General features: G+C 38.9%; 1 protein-coding gene across 4 annotated transcripts; it reads left to right on the top strand.

Moving 5' to 3' along the window:
* Positions 1-960: 960 nt before the first annotated feature.
* LOC120533312 (zinc finger protein 239-like) lies at positions 961-12,548 on the top strand. Of its 4 annotated transcripts, none has more exons than XM_039760145.1 (3): positions 961-1,096; positions 2,883-3,309; positions 11,406-12,548. In XM_039760145.1, exons 2-3 carry the CDS (start codon positions 2,973-2,975, stop codon positions 12,251-12,253), a joined length of 1,185 nt encoding a protein of 394 aa, XP_039616079.1. In that variant the 5' UTR covers positions 961-1,096; positions 2,883-2,972; the 3' UTR covers positions 12,254-12,548. The 4 variants fall into 4 exon arrangements, with proteins under 4 accessions (XP_039616079.1, XP_039616083.1, XP_039616082.1 ...); XM_039760149.1 differs by having other exon boundaries at positions 2,933-3,309; XM_039760148.1 differs by having other exon boundaries at positions 2,936-3,309.
* Positions 12,549-18,764: the final 6,216 nt, after the last annotated feature.

Raw genomic sequence — 18,764 nt, forward strand, 5'->3', positions numbered from 1 at the left:
TGGCGGTTCCATCATGGTTTTTCCCATTGCCAAGATATGAGTACGCAGGAGGAAATAAAAAGAAAAATAGAATGTATTTCGTTGTGTAATTTGTAAGTTAGTATCTACAAAGGCAGTATTTTTGATTTTTACAGATGGGTCAAAAGATGCAGTGACTGGTCATGCAGTGATATCAGTATATTTTCCCATGTTTCAAATTCACGTAAGAAAAAAACTGACAAATAATTTAGTAGTGTTTACATCTGAGATGGTGGCAATATATATTGCATTGGGAAAGGTAGAAAATGTCTGCCCGGAACACGCAGTGCTTTGTTCTGATTCTATGTCCGCCTTATTGTTATTAAGGCAGTAGGCCAGATATACTACTAGAGGTACAGCAAGAGTTGTGGGAACTGAAGATTTTGGGCATAGATGTTTATTTCCTATGGGCAGTTGCTCATGTAGGCATTCCGGGAAATGTGATAGCTGATAACCTGGTTAAACAATCATTTAGTATTAAACGTATAGATGTAACAGTACCGTTAGATAAAGAGAAAGTAACAGCCTTAACAGAATAAAAAAGAAAATCAGTTAAGTCAATTTGGCAACAGAACTGGGGCAAAGATAATAAAGGAAGGCATTTCTATAAAATTCAGAAGGTAATGAGGAAGAGTAAGGGAAGTAGGTGGTACAAATAGGAGGGACGAAGTTATAATCACAAGATTACGTCTTGAACACAGAGGATTAAATTATTCACTGTTTAGAATAAATAAGCATGAAACGGGATGTACAGAAGATTTTTTTTTTCCTGAAACAATAAGGCAAATATTAATGGAGTGCACTGCTTATGAAGTTCAAAAATGGCATCTTTTTGCCCTAAATCGTACTCCACACTCCATGTTAATAGGTGGCGCTAATGCACCATGTACGTTGGTCTGCCAGTCTCCAAAATACCCAACAGAAGAAGCAGCGTCAGACGTCATCAACAGCGACGAAAACAGTTGTATGCGCGCGCCTCTTATCTCTAAACTTGAACAGTAACATTTAGGCAGTGAACAAGACGGTAGGCTGTGGTCGTTGAGTGGGTTAGCCTTATCACATTACCCAGAGGGAGAAGGTAAGCGAGCTGGATTCGGGTTTGTCACGCTTTGTATGTTCCATTTCTTGTTCTCTACAATCAGTGTTGGGTGACTTGAATCACAGACAAGTGGAGCCTTGAGGACACCGCTCGACTGAATTGCTTTGTGTCTTGTCATTTCTTTATCTCGGTCTTTGGCTTTACTGCACTTCACGTTGTTGATTCCCATTTCTACTTCAAATGCTTCTAGACACAACATACCGATTAACTTTCTAGAGTTACCAAGATGAAGTTCTCTTAAATATATGAACATTATTATGAGAGCAGCCTCAGTGAGCAGAACGAGACACATGGAACAGGTTACGGACAAGGCTCATTGTTTACTGAAACTGACCCTTAGGGTTTGTGAACCTCTTGGACAGAAGCGATTAATAGTTGTTTATGTCTAAACATTAACATTTCATATGCACTGTTACAGTATCGTAGGGTCTTTGGCTCGAGATTTTAGACAGACCGGCATTTCAGGCGGTCGCGAACTGTCTAAGGGGGCGGGGACACTCGAAAAAGCAGGCCAGAAATGCGTCTCCTACCACAGGGGGGGCAGGCCCGGAGAGAGAGCACGTCGAGCACTTGTCCCAGATGGAAAAGCTCGTCCCCGTAGGCCGGGTGCGTGGCCTGGCCTGCCCTTAAGTCGGCTTTTGGAGCCGGGTGATAATGTGGCAGATGAGCGGAGTAAGGTCGAGTTGGGCGACGTGTATATCCGGACAAAAGGAACGAAGCACCTGTAAGCACAGGCTTCTTCGTGACTGTGTAGAGTTTCGAAAATGAAAACATCTGGGGGTTTATATAGCATCCATTAACTAAACCAGTGGCTAATGTTCGAATGCAAAGACAGGGATATCTCCGCAGCCATGCTTGCACACACGACCATGTTGATTGCACTGTTTTAATCGTTATTGTAGCTCCAGTTGGGTCAGCACTCTGCTGCAGGAGTCCTTACACAGACACGCAAAAGCGAGCGTATCACACCACTCCTGATTTGCACCCACTAGCTTCCTGTGTGTTACAGAATAGAATATAAAAAGGTATTAATAACCAATAAAACTTTATATGGCTTTGCACCGGTGTACCTCAACAGCCTCCTCCATCACGATGCTCCTGACCGCCTACTAAGCAACACTAATGTATGGCAGTCTCGTCGTGTCCCAAACTAACCTGCATTCCATAGGCGACAGTGCATTCAGCTCTATAGCACCTAGATCTTGGAGCGAACTCCCTAAATGAATTAATTATCTGACTTAATTAATTCTTTTCTTAAATCATCTTTAAACTCATTTTTTTAGGATGACATTTAACTTACTCAGAAATTCTGACCCTTCTTTTAGTTTAATCTCTCTGTTCAGATTCCTGGAAAGATTTGTGTGTACCAAAAATTACATTATTTTGTTTAGGGTTTTCTTGTAATATTTGTATTTTCGTTTTTTGGTTAATTATTGTTCATTCCTCAATGCTTGGTGTATTCTATATATATATATATATATATATATATATATATATATATATATATATTTATTTAGTATTTTATGCAAATATTTGTATCCAGTGCTGTATATGCCCTGTTGTTCCTTCTGAATTTATGTGAAGCACTTTGAGCATGGGAAAGGTGATATATAAATAAATGTTATTAGCTTTAAAATGTATACATTTCTTGTTACTATTATGGTAACAAATAACATCTTTAAAACAATTATGAATGCATTATAACTCATTATTGATTCATAATTATTTCCAACTTTTCCATGTGAAGTTTTTCTTTTTTTTTTAGATCTTGTTGGGGAAGTTTTGATGGAATTACTGTAAAGCCTGTTCTTTCAGCAGGGAAGAAGAAGCAGCTGCCATTTACTGTAACATCTAAATGGATACAAAAGAGGATATATGTGACTTAAGTAACATCGAGATAGTGACTGTAACTATTAAGGAGGAGGAGGAGGACTGTGAATTGGAGTCTGTCTACTCCGAACAGGACAGTCTCAGCATTATGGATGAGAATTTGGAACTGGTGACTGTGGGCATTAAAGAAGAATCGGAGGAGATGTCTGTCAGTACAAAGATGCACAAGTACAAAGGTGTGAAGCACACCGATCACAATGTGAGGTGTGAATCCTTACAGTCTGATACAAAGCGGACTGCAGAAATTTCATCTGTTAGAACTCGGAAACAACAGCCATCACCTTCAAATCAGTCTGGAGAAAGTAAGTCCAAAATAAAAATGTGTGTTTTAGGGTTGGGGATACAGATCTAAAAGGGAGGTCTTGCATTCTTCAAAATGGAAATTGGAAATGCTGTGTAGTTTATACACTTTTTTATTTTTTTTGAAGAAAAGTGGAGACATTTTTTTTTTCTCTTTTGTTTGTTTCTTTAGTAAATTACCGAATTAACTGTGATATTAGTCATTTTTTCAGCAGCATGAGAACTTGTTTGTGTTTATTAAAGTAGCTTCAGAGATTTTAGGAGCAGTGGATTAAAAGTGAAATGCTTCTTTAGACTGTCCAGTCTTATTAGATTGTATTGGTTCGTGATAATGAAGATTCTCCAAGAGGCTACGCTCATAGTCCTCAGAACTGTAAAACTGTCTATTAGTACTGAACCCTTATTTCAGTAATGCTGATGACTGGAGTTTGTGTTTTCCCCCTACACTGTCAACTGGCCATTTCTCTACTGTCACGATATGGGACATTGCCATTAACCTGTTTGTGTTAACAACTGGGGTTTATTTTGCCTTACTTTATGGCCAGCAGAATTTGTATGTTTTTACTTCTATAAATGTTTTATGGTTTAATGATTTACCGGCCCGTCACCCTGCTCTGGATAAAGTGAGTATAGAAATTGGATGGATGTATTATAGTTGTAAATGTGTATAAGTCATGGCTGGGCTTGTGTTTTGTGAAGAACATTATATAAAAATAACTCTAATGGAGCAGAATAGAAATCCTGATGAAAAACAGAGCAAACAGCAATGGTAAAGTTGTTATGGGATTTCAAAACTAGTCGTCTGCTTCTATGATATGCTACAGTGGCTGTTCGTTTGTCTGTCCAAGATTTTAAATAACCTGTAGCTCGCAAACTGTTTTACCTATTGACTTGAAATTTGGTACACATACACTACGTGACGTCTACTATCCGATTTCGGGGTGATGATTTTTGTAACTCTTTTTATTGTTATTTTATTGTACAATCAACTCTCGGCAGTGCGCAGCAGGGCGGCCGTGCAGCGCATGCGTATGGGTGGCGTTCTCATTCCCTACAGCCTTTGCTAATCATTCTTGAGGCAGATTGAAGACTTAAGTGAAAAATTAAAGAAAACGTACTACAGTAAGTAATTGCAACACAAAAACTAACTTAATCAGTTTTAACGCGAAATGATGCTGATGAAAGAAGAGAAGAGGAAGCCACTAGAGCGGAGAAAAGAAGAGCTGCTCAGGAAGCAGCAAGCGCATCAACCTCTGAGCAAACAAATGCTAAAAGGAGACAGAGAAAGAGTCTGAAACTAGGAATGCTAAAGTCAAGTGCATTCACTGCATGTTACCGTGCAGTACGCCGTTACTGGTTTTCCTATATTATGGAACCTGAAAATAATTTCCTTAATTCACAAAAAGAAAGAACTGCACCATTTTTATTCACAACCCATCCAAGCTTTCTCGTTAGTTATTAAAGTTACTTAATAGACACTCAGTGAGACATAACAAAGTTCATTGCTTTGTGCAGTTTCAGGCCTAAGTGATGACGGGGCGTTTAAAGAATAAGCTCAACCTGAGCCTAAACATTAAAAGTATTATTTCAGGCTAGTGGGTTGCAAGTGAAAATGCTTCTGCGTAGTATAGCAATACATTCATGGGAGTAGATAGATAGATACTTTATTAATCCCAAGGGGAAATTCACATAATCCAGCAGCAGTATACTGATACAAAAACAATATGAGTAATGGTGATAAGTATGGCCAAAAATTGAGATTGGAATATAAATGAAAAAATGCAATGGTTTCAGTAGAAACTCGTATAATGTGTTTTATGTGGCTTTCAAACTTTAAATGTATTTGTTGTTAAAAAAAAAAAAAAAAAACGCGATTAGCTGTGCAAAAAGGCAAGTATCCTATCAATCGAAATCTCAAATGGACTCCATAGTAAGTATTAAAATCTCTTGAAGTAATAAAAGTATGGAGTCTTGCTTGCTCATGCACCCTCCAATGCCAAGCAAACATATCACTTAGTAAGCCTACCCCTTGAAAATATTACCCGAGTGGAACTAAGTGCACATAGTACACATAGGTCAATAAACAAAGAAAATGCCTTTAAGTAGAGTTGGGTGATATGGCCAAAAATATTACCATGATCATTTTTTTTTTAACTGTATTGATCAATCTCAATATTTATTGTGATACAGACCTTCATACTACTGTTTGTTCTTAAAGAGAATCTTGCCTAATACTACAAAATAAATTAACAAAATGGTCATTATAGTTTCAAATATGATTATTACTTTTTAATTAAATTACTGTATTTACAGTAGCTCAGATTAACAATGCGCAAACATTGTATTATTGGTCTGAACAAAAATCTAGTTGTAACCTCTAAGCATTTCAAGTAAAATTCTGAGGTAGAACCGTTTAAAAGGTATATTTTGGATCTTTTTTGCTACAACCATTGAAGTAACAAACATCAGTTCCTGTTGTACACTTGAGGTTTTTTTGTAAAATTGTCTAATTTGTTCACAGTCTCTGGCTTGGTTAATGCTCTCTTGCATGTGACAATGTTGCCTCCTGTGCTTTCAACCTGTTCTAAAGGTGAAGTGGTGGCAGAAATACAGAGGTAGCACCTAGGCAGGAGGCGTACTTTAGGAAATAATGTTGTGTTGATTTGCCACCATTCCCCTGGACTAGTTTTACTGCCCACGACAGAAGCTAGGACATAGTTATCAAGTTCTGTTTCAGTTGACTGTTGGTGTGTGGGTGCAGCTGCTGTGATAGAATGAGGCATCTTCAAAAAGCCGCCCATTGTCTTTCTTCTTTTTGTGTTTTTTTTTTTTTGCTTGCTAGTGTTTCTCCCTCCCTTCCTGCTCTACTGTCAGAACTGTGAAGTGCATCTACTGAAGTGCTCTGACCTTCTTGCATCCTTTCAGCCTCATCTCTGGCTTTTATGGCATCAACTTTCTCATGTTTCATGTGGTGGGTTTTGAGTTGAGGATCAAGGAGAGATGCTTGATCCTTGGTTCAGTGTTCTTGTTGAGGTCTGAATCCTTATCCTCTGGCGTTAAGACCTCCTTATTGAACAGGTGGAGCACAGGCTTTTTACATGAAAGTGAAACTGTACATTTGTAAAACTAACCAGAGGATTCAGAGCCTTGTGTACAGATTTTAGTACAGCAGTGTCTTGCCACACGAGCACCTGTTTGTTATGGCAGTAGATAGTATGTTTGAAATGGTCTTCTCCTACTCTGGCACACTCCCTACCATTTTTTTTTTTTTTTTTTTTTTTAGAAGAGAATTCCATCCACTAGGTGATTTAGTAATCCATTTCTGCCTAGACAGTGTGATGGATGGCCGGGACGCCCTTTTCTGGAGAAGACCTCTGGGGTCTGCCAGGAGTACCTCCCCCGGGAGGGCAGCCCCCTGGGTTTACACTGGGGCCATGAAATTGGAGCGTAGAAGCTCAACCCGGTGGGAGTTCGTGGCCACCGCCAAGGGGCACCTGGACAGCTCCAGAGTCTGGACATGCAGCACTTCCGCCACATCCAGAAGTGCTGCCAGGAGAGGAGTGGAGTTCCGGTGCAGCACCTCTGCCACACCTGGAAGTGCTGCTGGATGTTAATCAAGGGACACCTGGAGCACTTCCGAGTGCACTATAAAGGAGGCTGTCTCACTCCATTCCTGAGCCAGAGTTGGAAGGAGGTGGACAAAGCTTGGAAAGAAAGAAGTAGAGGAGGGTCAGAAAGGAAGAGAAGGACTGAGTACTATGTTGGACCACTGTGTTGTTTGCAGGACTGTAGTTAATAAAATGTGTGTATTTTGGACATACAGTGTCTGTCTGTCTGTGCCAGGGGCCTGTCTTCTACTACAGATAAAAAAAAAAAAAAACAAACTGTTTGAACTGCTGCCAGATCTCTGCATTTTTCAAAGAAAGAAAAAAAAATAGTGTTGACCACTTTCTCGCACCTATGGCTCTGTCAATTCTGCCTTTTCTTCCTGCTCTCTCTGTAGAGCTAACACAACTACAATATATTCAGGTTAGAAGTGTCTGCAACTACATCTCATTCATATAAACAAGCTGGGTATGTTAGGAATAAGTAAAAAGAAATCTGAAGCACACAGATTTTAGCATTTTCAAACAAGTCTGGCACCATTTCTAATGTTTTTCATTTTGCAATGATTTCAATGCTATGCACCTTTTTCTTCTCTCTGTCCTCGGCCTTATTTGCAGTTAAATGACTTTCAGATGTTTCTAGGGCTTCACTTTGTATTTTCTTTCTCTTTATCACTAAACTTTCTAGAATTTTGCTCTCTCTTTTTGGTTACACTGTATTTGGTGTGAGAGGCCAGTATGTGCATTCAAAAGAGGGGAGAGTATTTAACCAATTACAGTACGTGGTTTTTGTCACACTGGTCTATTGTAAGCACATTCAGCTTCATTTGAGTTTTAACTGGTGATATTTTCCTACAGTGTTTTGTCATGTTAGGGTCCTGTTCTCCCTTTTATACTGTTTACTATGTAGAACTGCTATAGCCCTCAGATGTTACATAATCTTGTATATCTATAACTTCATGCAACAGAATGGTACCAGAACAGGCAAAGGTGAAAAAATGACAAAATTTATTCATGTAATCTTCTTAGCTAGCCAATAAAAGGTGTCATTTTGCTTGGCTTTTCTCTACATTCATGTACAATAGTATCTCGATTACATGCACCCCAATTTACAAAGGTCCCATGTTATCTGAGGCAAAACTGTACGTGTAATACATTACTTTTTTTATTACGCATAAAAGCTTTGCCATGAATAATGTACCAAGCCATACTTTATCTCAGCTGTACAGGGGGAGCCATCAAGGAGCTGGTGAATGTGGGCATGTGGGTGTGACTCACTCACAGCCTCCTGCAACTATGGCCAGTGTGTCGCCAGAGTTGACTGTGAACACTTGCTATACTCTGAAATTTTGTATAAACACAAAAATTCTACGTGAATGACAAAGTGCTGTGGGGAACTACAAGGCTGCATTGTCTAACTCGGAGGCGAGCCATTAAGAGGTGAATGGGGAGCTGCATCTGGTAGGTGCACAGAGCCCATCTCTGACCACTGTGAACAGTCCACTTCCCTGGTGATGTCAGCTCTTTATGCTACACTCCACCTATCAACACTGCAAATGCCATCCAAACTGCTGTAGACTCGCGCCACAAAGAATCTCATTTTGAAGATTTGCATTGTGTTGAGCTGTGAAACTGTGGTATCTGACTCAGAGGCAAGTACTTTGTGGTATGAGCTAAAGGGATGCTCCATCAGTCAATCGCAGAGATCCAATCTCTGACCTCTGTAAGAGGTGCACTTTTCTCTAATTATTTTGGCTCATCTCTCTCTTTCTCTCCCTCTGTCAGCCCCTATGTTTTCTGTACAGGATTGCCAGTAGAGGGGCCATGGGTTTTCAGCTATTCGAGGTAGCATTTGTCCATATTACCTTGCATAATTGGGGTCCAACAGTATTATAAATAATATACATAAAATAAAAAGAATGTGATTAAAAATACCATTACAGCCTAAGCAGCAGTTCATTTTACATCCATATGCTTGCTATCAGGGATCTGTGTCTCAGGTCTGGCTTGGTCTTTGCTATTGCATGGCCTTAGAATGGAGTAAGAGATGGCTTGCTCTTTCATGGATGGAAATTTCCAGATAGAGAAACAGAGACACCAAACATATGCCAGTGCTTTGGTTTTCCTGTCGCATGTCAGGGACTGTTGGGGCGTAATGGTGCAGAGCAACTGTCCTGATTCAGCAACCAATCCTATCCAGCCACAAATCAGTTCTTCAATAACCATTTAAATAATTGGACTCCCAACGTCATCAAATCTTTTCTCAACATGACCCCATTCCATCTCCAGTCAGATTGCCTGTTCATCTCAGGCTAGCTGGCCAGTTTCAAACATTTACTTGTCCCTTCCTGAGGGGCATAGAATGTTCTGCACAGAGTTCTAACAAAAACACCCATTTTAAACCAATTACAAAATGAATGATAAATGCCTCCAGCTCTGCTATCAGAAAGCAGCACTTAACAAAAAGTTATTAGTGATAGCATTCCTAAAACTCTGGGAAGTTCACAATGACTTGTTTAAAGAAAACTATTTCACCAACTCACTGCTTTATCCTTAAATGACAATTTACAAACAATCAGTGTCTACATTATGTGCTGTCTTTCTAGTTTTACTTGCTTGCCCATGTTCATGGCTTTATTTTAAGTAACAATTAAGTGTTTAACTTACTGTCCTACAGGCTGAGATGTATCCACTATGAAGAAGGATTCACAGAGTGGAACCTATTTCATCTTATCAAACCGAGATTAAGCAGCGACATGAATTAGGGATTTAAAATTTTGAAGAGTATTAGTACAGTCGATCATGGAAGTTATTTTAAAAGAAGTACTTCAACAAGAACACAGGGGCAGAAATAGAAAACTGTCAAGGGTAGATTTCACAAAAGCGGTAGAACCAGGAGTAACTTATGCAGTGATATGGTAGACACTAGGGCTTTGGGCATATTATAAATTCTACTGCTATTTTGGAGAAATTAGGCAAATAGGATTTCCGAGGTTTGTTGATCTTAATATAGGCTGTTCTCATAAAAAATGTTCTGACGTCAATGATGTTCTAATGGTCAACAGCTGCTTTGCTTTGGGGTTTATGTTGGTCAACCACATAAATCAGTGTAATACTTGACTGCCTGTGTGGGCATTTTGAAACATATAATCTATATTAACTATGTCCTTATCATCACCAAACAGGTGCACGATGTTGCTGGCACTGGCTTGGACCATGAATTTCTTTGGTGTTTCAATTGTTCTTTGAGCTCTGGTTCACTCCTTAAATTTTCCCAGTCTGAACTCATAACCTTGAGATTCTCCCTTGAATATTACCGTATATGCACACGCGTTTAAGTCGTGTCTTGAAACCCAAAAAATCGATTATAAAATCTGACCCTGACTTATATGCCTGTTCAAAAATTTTTTTTTTACATGTTCTTGCTTCCTCCAATCTCACACCAGTTTCTCAGACACATTGAATTATTACAGCAGCACTGTTACCAATTTATTTCGCCACTTCAATGACTAAGTTAACTCCAGCTTCATATTTTCTTCTGATCGAAAGCTCCATCGTATATAAGGGATGCTCTTACGATAAAAAACACTAAAACAGTGCAAACTCTGCAGCTGATTTGACTGTGGCATATAAGGGCACTGATGCTCATATAATTTGACTAGGTGAGAATCTCCAAAAGTGTATTGTTCTCAACCATTAGAAATCCAGTTATGGGGTCATGCTTGATTTTTGGTTTTGGCAACCATACTGAATTGTTTATGAAACAAGATTTCAATTCACATTTTTTTGTACGCAGAAACTAATCTTTATCCACTTACAAAATCATAATTATACAATGTTCCTTTCATGTGTTGGGTCAGAACTTTTTGATCACATCTCATAAATCCAAGTAGGAATGGCTATGTAACTAATGGCATGGCTTGTAAACCTGGCAACCTGGAGATGCTCCTAATGTCCATTTTCACATTAAAGTTGCCATTATATTGGCGAGGATCATGTTATGTTAAAGGAACAGTAAATAAAACTGTTTTAACTGCGTAATAAGAGCAGCAAAAGTGATCAGCTTTGTCACATCGTTTTACCAAAGAAAGGGAAGGAGGGAAAACTTTGATGTCCAAAAACCTCAATCGGAGTTACTCTTGATAATCTATTAAGTGACCATTAAATGTCTATGACCAACATAAATACAGATGATTGACAACTGGAACAGTCTTATAGGTGACTATCTTGAATTGAGGATTGCCACTCTGTGCTGGCTGGGGGTTGTGATTAAGCATTCTGACATATTTAAAAATTTAAAGTGTTCTATTTGTGAAGATTTTGTTAATGTATACAGTAATATCCATCCATCCATCCATTTTCTAACCCGCTGAATCCAAACATATATATATATAATCTGCCTTAACGTGTATAGCATACATCTATCAGGGTCTTGCATAATATTGATATACAGTATAAGGGATATTTTAACATGTATGTTTTGTGTTTTTTAGGATCAGAGATTTTGACACCAACTACTTTACATTGGAATTCTCTTCCTGTTGTGAAACTAACCAGGACAGATCAAAGGATCACTTCACAGCAGAGGTACAATCCAAACTCCTCTGCCTTGTCTGTTTTCCAAAAGCAGAAGGAAGGGTTTAAACAAAAATCTAAAGACAATAATAAGCAGGACTTTCCTACAAGAAAGAAGCCACATTGCTGTACTGAATGCGGCAAGCAATTTTTGTGCAGTAGCCTACTTAAGAATCACATGAGAATTCACACTGGTGAGAAGCCATATTGCTGTTCTGATTGTGGCAAGCAGTTCTCACAAATGAGCCACCTGCGGACACATGCAAGAATTCACACTGGAGAGAAGCCATACTGTTGTCCGGAATGTGGCAAGCAGTTCTCGCAATCGGGAAGTCTTTATAACCACAGAAGAATTCACAGTGGACAGAAGCCATATTGCTGTACTGAATGTGACCAACGATTTGTTAGCAGTAGCAGTCTTCAGATACACACTAGAATTCACACAGGAGAGAAGCCATACTGCTGTACTGACTGTGGCAAGCAATTCTCAATAATAGGCAATCTTCGAGCCCACCAAACCATTCACAGTGGGCAGAAGCCATATAGTTGTTCTGAATGTGGAAAAGAGTTCTCAAAGATAGTCAATCTTAAGAAACACAGAAGAATTCACAGTGGAGAAAGGCCATATTCCTGTTCTGATTGTGACAAACGATTCTACAGCAGTAGCAGCCTTCGAAGACACACAAGGATTCATATTAGAGAGATGGGTGGGATCTCAAAATCAATAACAAAAAACTTCCAGGTCAATCTTGACCAATTACCATAGCTTCCTACAAATTACAAAGCAAAATGTTATTGGAATCAATGCAGGCACTATACCAAGGTCTTACTGTAAAATCATGGGAATCAGACCTACAGCCACATAAACACATTGCTTCAAGAGTAGGGTTGTCACGATACCAAAATTTCAAACTTCAATACATATAAGAAGAGGAAATGTATTGAAATTTGATACCATTTTCAATACCCATTGCAGTCTATAATGTAACTCAATAAAATGTATTTAAATAAACTACAGTTCTGTGTGCATAAAAATAATAAATTTAGTCATTATATACAAATACTTGAAGTAGTGCAATCTTTTGTAAAAGGTAGAAGGTTAAAGTTCTGTAAATAAAAAGTAAACCAGTTTAAATCCGGTTTACAGGTGTTTTTTTTTTTTTTTGCATTGATAAAGCAAATACTGTTACACGCGTAATACACAGAAATGTTATGTAATAAACCTCGTTAAATGTTAATTGAATATAGTATTGCAATCTTTCGTAAACATCATACATACAGTAAATATACTAAAGTGTTGAAGTAAAAATAATATGGTGTTTTGTAAACAGTAACTAAACCTTGTATCAAAGAAAATAGGGTAGTGCCAGTGTTCAGAACAGTAACACATAAACAAACCACTAAAACATTTCTTGGCTTTGCATAAATGCAACAGTGCATATTGCATTTTTCTGTAAATTGGCTACATTGCCTTTGTAACTTCCAAATTTTTCCCAAGGAAGACTAGCATGTCAATATGCTCTTCTATGAGGTATGCGCTTGTTGGGCTGCAAATGAGCCTTGAAGTGCTAATTACATGCTTTGAAGCACTTCTTGAAGTAGCAATGCACAAATGAAATACTTTGCAAATTGAGCCAAGTGACTTTTCTTCCATAATGCTAGTGGATTTCCTTCTGTAGTAAGTTCAGGCATCTTTTCAAATACTATGAAGTCCTTTGCAAAATCTGCACCTTCAGCTTTTGCGGTCTTTAAACCCTGGGTCAAAAAGTGATGGGGCCTCATGCATAACGCCATAGCGTGTCGGAGAAACTTGAAAGCTCAAGTTCACAAAGTCGCACAGTGCCCGAAATGAAAAAAGATGTCACATATCAAAGTCGCCGTGAAAAGGCGAGTTGTAGCCCACCGTCTGAGTGTCATATGAAAGCTTATTTAGGGTACAGAGATAAACAAAATAGGCACTCAGTGGGGTGGGGAAAGCACGAAATGTCAACTTTAATCTCTAAATTTCAACTTTAATCATGTAGTTTATTTTGTCATTAAAGTAGAACATTATAAACTTCATCTTAAAATCGCTTAATTTACTAGTTTCTCAAATCACATCGTAACTAAAGTAGCACGTTAAATGCTTTGTTTTGTATTTGGTCTTCTATGTGCTCCGTGTGTGTGAATCACTATGTGCTTCCATTCTTTCTCTTCCTCCAACAGGACACAGAGTCCATTACATTCGTGATATTACAGCACTCTGAATAATTAAAATATTGAGAAGTATTCGCAATATTTTCATGATGATAGGAGTTAAAGCATGTTATTAAACATGGGAACACGGTGGCGCAGTGATTGTTCATGTCTCACGCAAGATGCTTGCTGCGCCATGTGCAACCTTCAATGAAATGCATTATTGCAGCAGTACTGTCTCTTTCAAACGTACTAACCCCCAATTCTTGTCCTTCCTTTTCTTTCTCCAAGTACCCAATCGCCACACAGTCAGCTCTGTAATAGACTTTAAGCCATCTATAAGCTTAGAATGCCGATTCTTCAAAACTTTTAAGGAACATTGAAATATCTTCGTAATGTTTAATTATTCTATCCATCTATCCTTCCAGTTTCGCACCAGCCACAACAAGAATACAGCGCAAGGCTGGAACAAACCATGAACGAAGCTCAAATTACTCGCTAGCGCTGCGGCACCGTGTAGTTAAAGTTTTATCTGTATAATATATTTTGCTGCATTTCATCTTAAAAATGATATTGTCATCATATGTAAATATGCGCTTTATAAAGTGGCTCAGGTTGTGCAATATTATAACTTATTATCATAAGTACAATTACCTCACTGTAAACTTGCAAGTACAAACAGTTCTACAAGGAGCACTTGATGTACTGATTGAGTGCATGTGTAGTTCTTGGGATGAAACTGTTTGTGAACCCTGAGGTCTGAACAGGAAAGGCTTTGAAGCGTTGGTCAGATGAGACCAGTTCAAACAGCGAATGGCTGGGGCAGTGTGTGCTTGATGCTGTATACCGATAATTCTCTTTCCAAACAGCTGCTGTACTCCTGTGATTTACACTCAGATACAGTGATATAAATACACGGAGTGGTGCAGTGAGAGTAATATGGAAAAAGATGATCCGATGTGGCAACCCCTAATGGGAGCAGCTGAAAGAAGGTGCAGTGAGAGCACTAAAGCGGCTATTCTATTTAGAATAGTTTGACCATTCTGTGGACCATTATATTGTTACTAGTTAATTACAATCAGATGCATTAAACTAATAAACAATATGTGGTTAATTTCAGTGTATTTATAAAGCCACGTCAGGAATTTGGATCTAAAAAAGAAAGATAAACCACACAGGAACAGTAGCACTGCTTTGATGCTGGGTGCTGCCAGTCTGCAAAACCGAGCACAGAACTTGCGTACGATAGGGTATGAGCTACCGTGGAAATGTGTGTGGCTTTACGGCTAGTTTAGGTTTTATACATCACGATTTGAACGTGGAAACATTCTTACGTAACATTTCTGTGCGTACGCACCGTTTATACATGAAGCCCCAGATGTGTTAATAATCACCTGCAGATGCCTATCATAGCTTTGTCTCAGATCTTTTTCAGTGTATTTTTAAGCTGCTGTTTCTAGTTGCCATGTAAATGTGATGAAATTCAATTTTAAAATTGCACGTCAATTAAAAAAAGTAACACGTTATGACAGTGCAATTTGTGGTGAGGATTTCAAAATCAAGAGAGTGATGGAGCCCTAGTGCTAAAGAGTGTTGCAAATGAATGAACAGTGCAGAATAAAATTGGCTCACAGGTAAAACTAATTGAAGACCGCTGTCTTAATGCAATAAGACAGTGGTTCCAAAACTCGATTCCTGGGGACCCACTGTGGCTGCAGGTTTTTGTTCCAAACAGATTGGTGATAATAATCGATAACAATTGATCTCATTTAATTAGCTGGTCTTTTTTACTCTTCTCTTATTCTGCAAACAGCTAAACACAACAGTATGGTTTTTACATTTAACAGACATTTAGAAATATTTCTATACTTTTTTTTTTCTAAAGCTATAAATGCTGAACTCTCGTTTGTTGTTTTCCTATTATTTTCCCCTTTTCTTGTGTAGTTTTCTTCCTTCATTTAACCCTAATAGTGACAATTAACAACCAGCACAGCAGACACCCAGGATGATGAAAGCAGCAATGACTTCAGTGTCAGACCCACTAATTAGTAAATAATCAATTAAATAACCAGAACACTTGGAAAAGCAGAAAGAAAATTAGGTTGAAAATACTGTTAAAGACAGAAAAAAAAAAACTACATATTTCCCATATGACTGCTTATTACATTTTAATAAAAATCTACCAAACTTAGTTTGTAATTTTTACATTGATTCCAAAACACAAACTGGGAAATAATGACTCACTTAATTAGGTTAAAGTCAATGAAAAACAAGTTGGTTGGAACAAAAACCTGCAGCCACAGTTGGTCCCCAGGATCGACTTTGGGAACCCTTGCAATAAGAGTTTAACTTACTGAAAAAAAATAAAAAAGCTTTAACCAGTGGGGTGGTGGTGTCAAAATTTTTTGTATTGACTTTCATGCTGGTCCTTCAATTGTTCAGCGAAATTGGTTTTGGTAGGCCCATCAGTAGGTATTGTAAGACAGCAAATCTTGCATGTATCTTGTGGGTTTTTCATCCCAATTTGGCATAAAGCCAAAGTATTTCCAGACCCCACCCCAACTGGCCTCTTTATCAATTAAGTATGCAGGTGAAGGCCCTGACAGTGCTGAAGTTGCCATCTTACCAACACCAGTGAGTGGATGGAAGAGGAGCTGCAAGTCAAGTGCATTAATAATGTAGACTGTAGAATCTATACCATTCAAGATAGATAGATACTTTATTAATCCCCAAGGGGAAATTCACATACTCCAGCAGCAGCATACTGATAAAAAACAATATTAAATTAAACAGTGATAAAAATGCAGGTATAACACACAGTAACTTTGTATAATGTTAACGTTTACAGGGTGGAATTGAAGAGTCGCATAGTGCGAGGGAGGAACGATCTCCTCAGTCTGTCAGTGGAGTAGGACGGTGACAGCAGTCTGTTGCTGAAGCTGCTCCAATTTTTAACAATGTTACAATTGATGCTTACATATTTTGATACCTTTTGAAAAGAGAGTGAGGTTCACTCCTGTCTTTATAGTAAGTAGTGATGAGTGAACTCCATGAAATTCACATCGACATGTGTTTGGAGAGATCATAGAAGTGTCTGGAGACTTCACTGAATTCTGCAAAAATGAAACATTTTTGAGTGGATTATAATGGTGCAATGGTCATTTGAGTGTTCCTGAAGGCTAGGGAAGTATTTGCCAGCTATTCTGGATGGATGATTGTGGCCAAAAATGCAATCTGTGCTGCAAGGCAGAAATGCTAACCACTACATCATTATACCTCACACAATAAGATGCAGATGGAACGAGTAACACAAACAAAAATGCAACAAATGTCCACAAACTAGCAATAAGTAAATACAAATAGCCATTTGTGCTCATAGAGTTCCAATCATGGGGCACACACTGGCTGTGCCACAAAGCAGCGTTGTGTGACTGGCGAATTCCATTGTTTGAAGTCGCAGCTCTTGGCTCATCCAGAACATTTTTGTATCTATGCAGACACTTCACGCTTTTTTCCTTCCATTAAAAATGTAGAAGCACCTTGCAAGCAGTAATCAATATTTAATTACAATTATTGTCTGAATTTCCCCATGGGATTAATAAAGTTTATCTAATCTACTGTAATCTAATTTCACTGTGTATTCTGCTGGAAGTGGGGGACTCCTTCAAGACTGGTTTTAACTGAAACTTGCGGCACATGACAAATGATGCCTTCAAATTAGCCATGTGGTGCTAAGATGGCCAGAGCATAGAGATCAGTGTTACATATCCAGCGGCAGTACTCATGATATTTTCATCATGGTTAGCTAATGTACTCCTCAAATGAAAATACTGCGAGGTGTTTTTGTTTTGCTGGAGTACTGATTGTGTCATGGCATCAGGCATGCGCGAAGCAGATCAGCAATGATCTCACTGTACTGTATGCATGTATAAAAGTTCTGTGTATAGCTGCTGCAGCTTTGAGATGTCACGCTGACCTTGCAAAGCATCATAGGGTACTGGGGGGAAAAAATGGTGAATTTTAAAGAAAATGTTTGTCGAACAAGATCACCAGCACATACTGTATGTTTGTTGTGAAAATGGCTTTGACGAATTATGCCAGTCAGCACTACCAGTGAGCATACCAAGAAAGTCAGTTATTTTCGAAACTGCTTTGTCCTGAACAGGGTTGCTGCAGCCTTTTCCAGCTACCACAGGGCATAAAGCAAACACACACACACCCCCCAACCATGCACTAGGCCAAATTTAGCATGACTAATCCATCTAATGTCTGCATGTCATTGGAATGTGGGAGGAAACCCACTAAGACACAGGGTGTTGTGATGTGAGATTTTGCATATAACTTGATAAATATTTTGTATGTCTTTATTTGTAACTTAGGCAAAGCAATGTAATTTTAATGTTACATTATGTGAGAAGCATTCATGTTTACAACCCCCACCGCCCTAAACAACAACCACCAGGAATGGGTCTCTTTTGGCGCTTTTCCACTGCATAGTACGGCACAGCACGGTTCAGTACAGCTCACCTTGGTTCGGCTCGGTTTGCGTTTCGACTGCAGTTTAGTACCGCTTTAGAGTGGGCGGGATTATTCACGTGTCGTTATAGTTGCGCCTGCGTTATAGTTGTTGTGGTCCTTTATACTCCTGTAGTCGCTCTTCATTTTTTTTAACTTGTCCCTACACTGTTTGTAAGTCCGATGGTAGCCGTGTGCGTCCAAGAGCTTAGCGACCTCCTGAAAAACTTTTTCATTCCGCGTCGCCCCATCCAGCTCTCGCTGGATCCGCTTCTCGGCTACCAACCAGAGGAACGCGTCTGTACTTCCTCAATAGACCACGAAACAGCCATTTTTGGTTAAAACAAAATGGTGCGTCCGAACCTTCGCTGGCTGTGCTAAAAATCTAGCGGGTCTGTTGTGTCTCGTGTCGCAAGTTCAGTGACACAGTAATGACGATTTTCTCCAGCCAATCAGTGACCAGCAGAGTTTACACGTCACGTTTTGGTAACGGTTCGGCGCGCTTGTTACCTCGGCTGAGGTGGTATTAAAAAAAGGAACAGGTACCAGGTACTGTTCCCAGTGGAAAACCCCCCAAAAGTGAGCTG

The sequence above is a fragment of the Polypterus senegalus genome, chromosome 8, assembly GCF_016835505.1.
Source record: "Polypterus senegalus isolate Bchr_013 chromosome 8, ASM1683550v1, whole genome shotgun sequence".
Classification (NCBI taxonomy): domain Eukaryota; kingdom Metazoa; phylum Chordata; class Cladistia; order Polypteriformes; family Polypteridae; genus Polypterus; species Polypterus senegalus.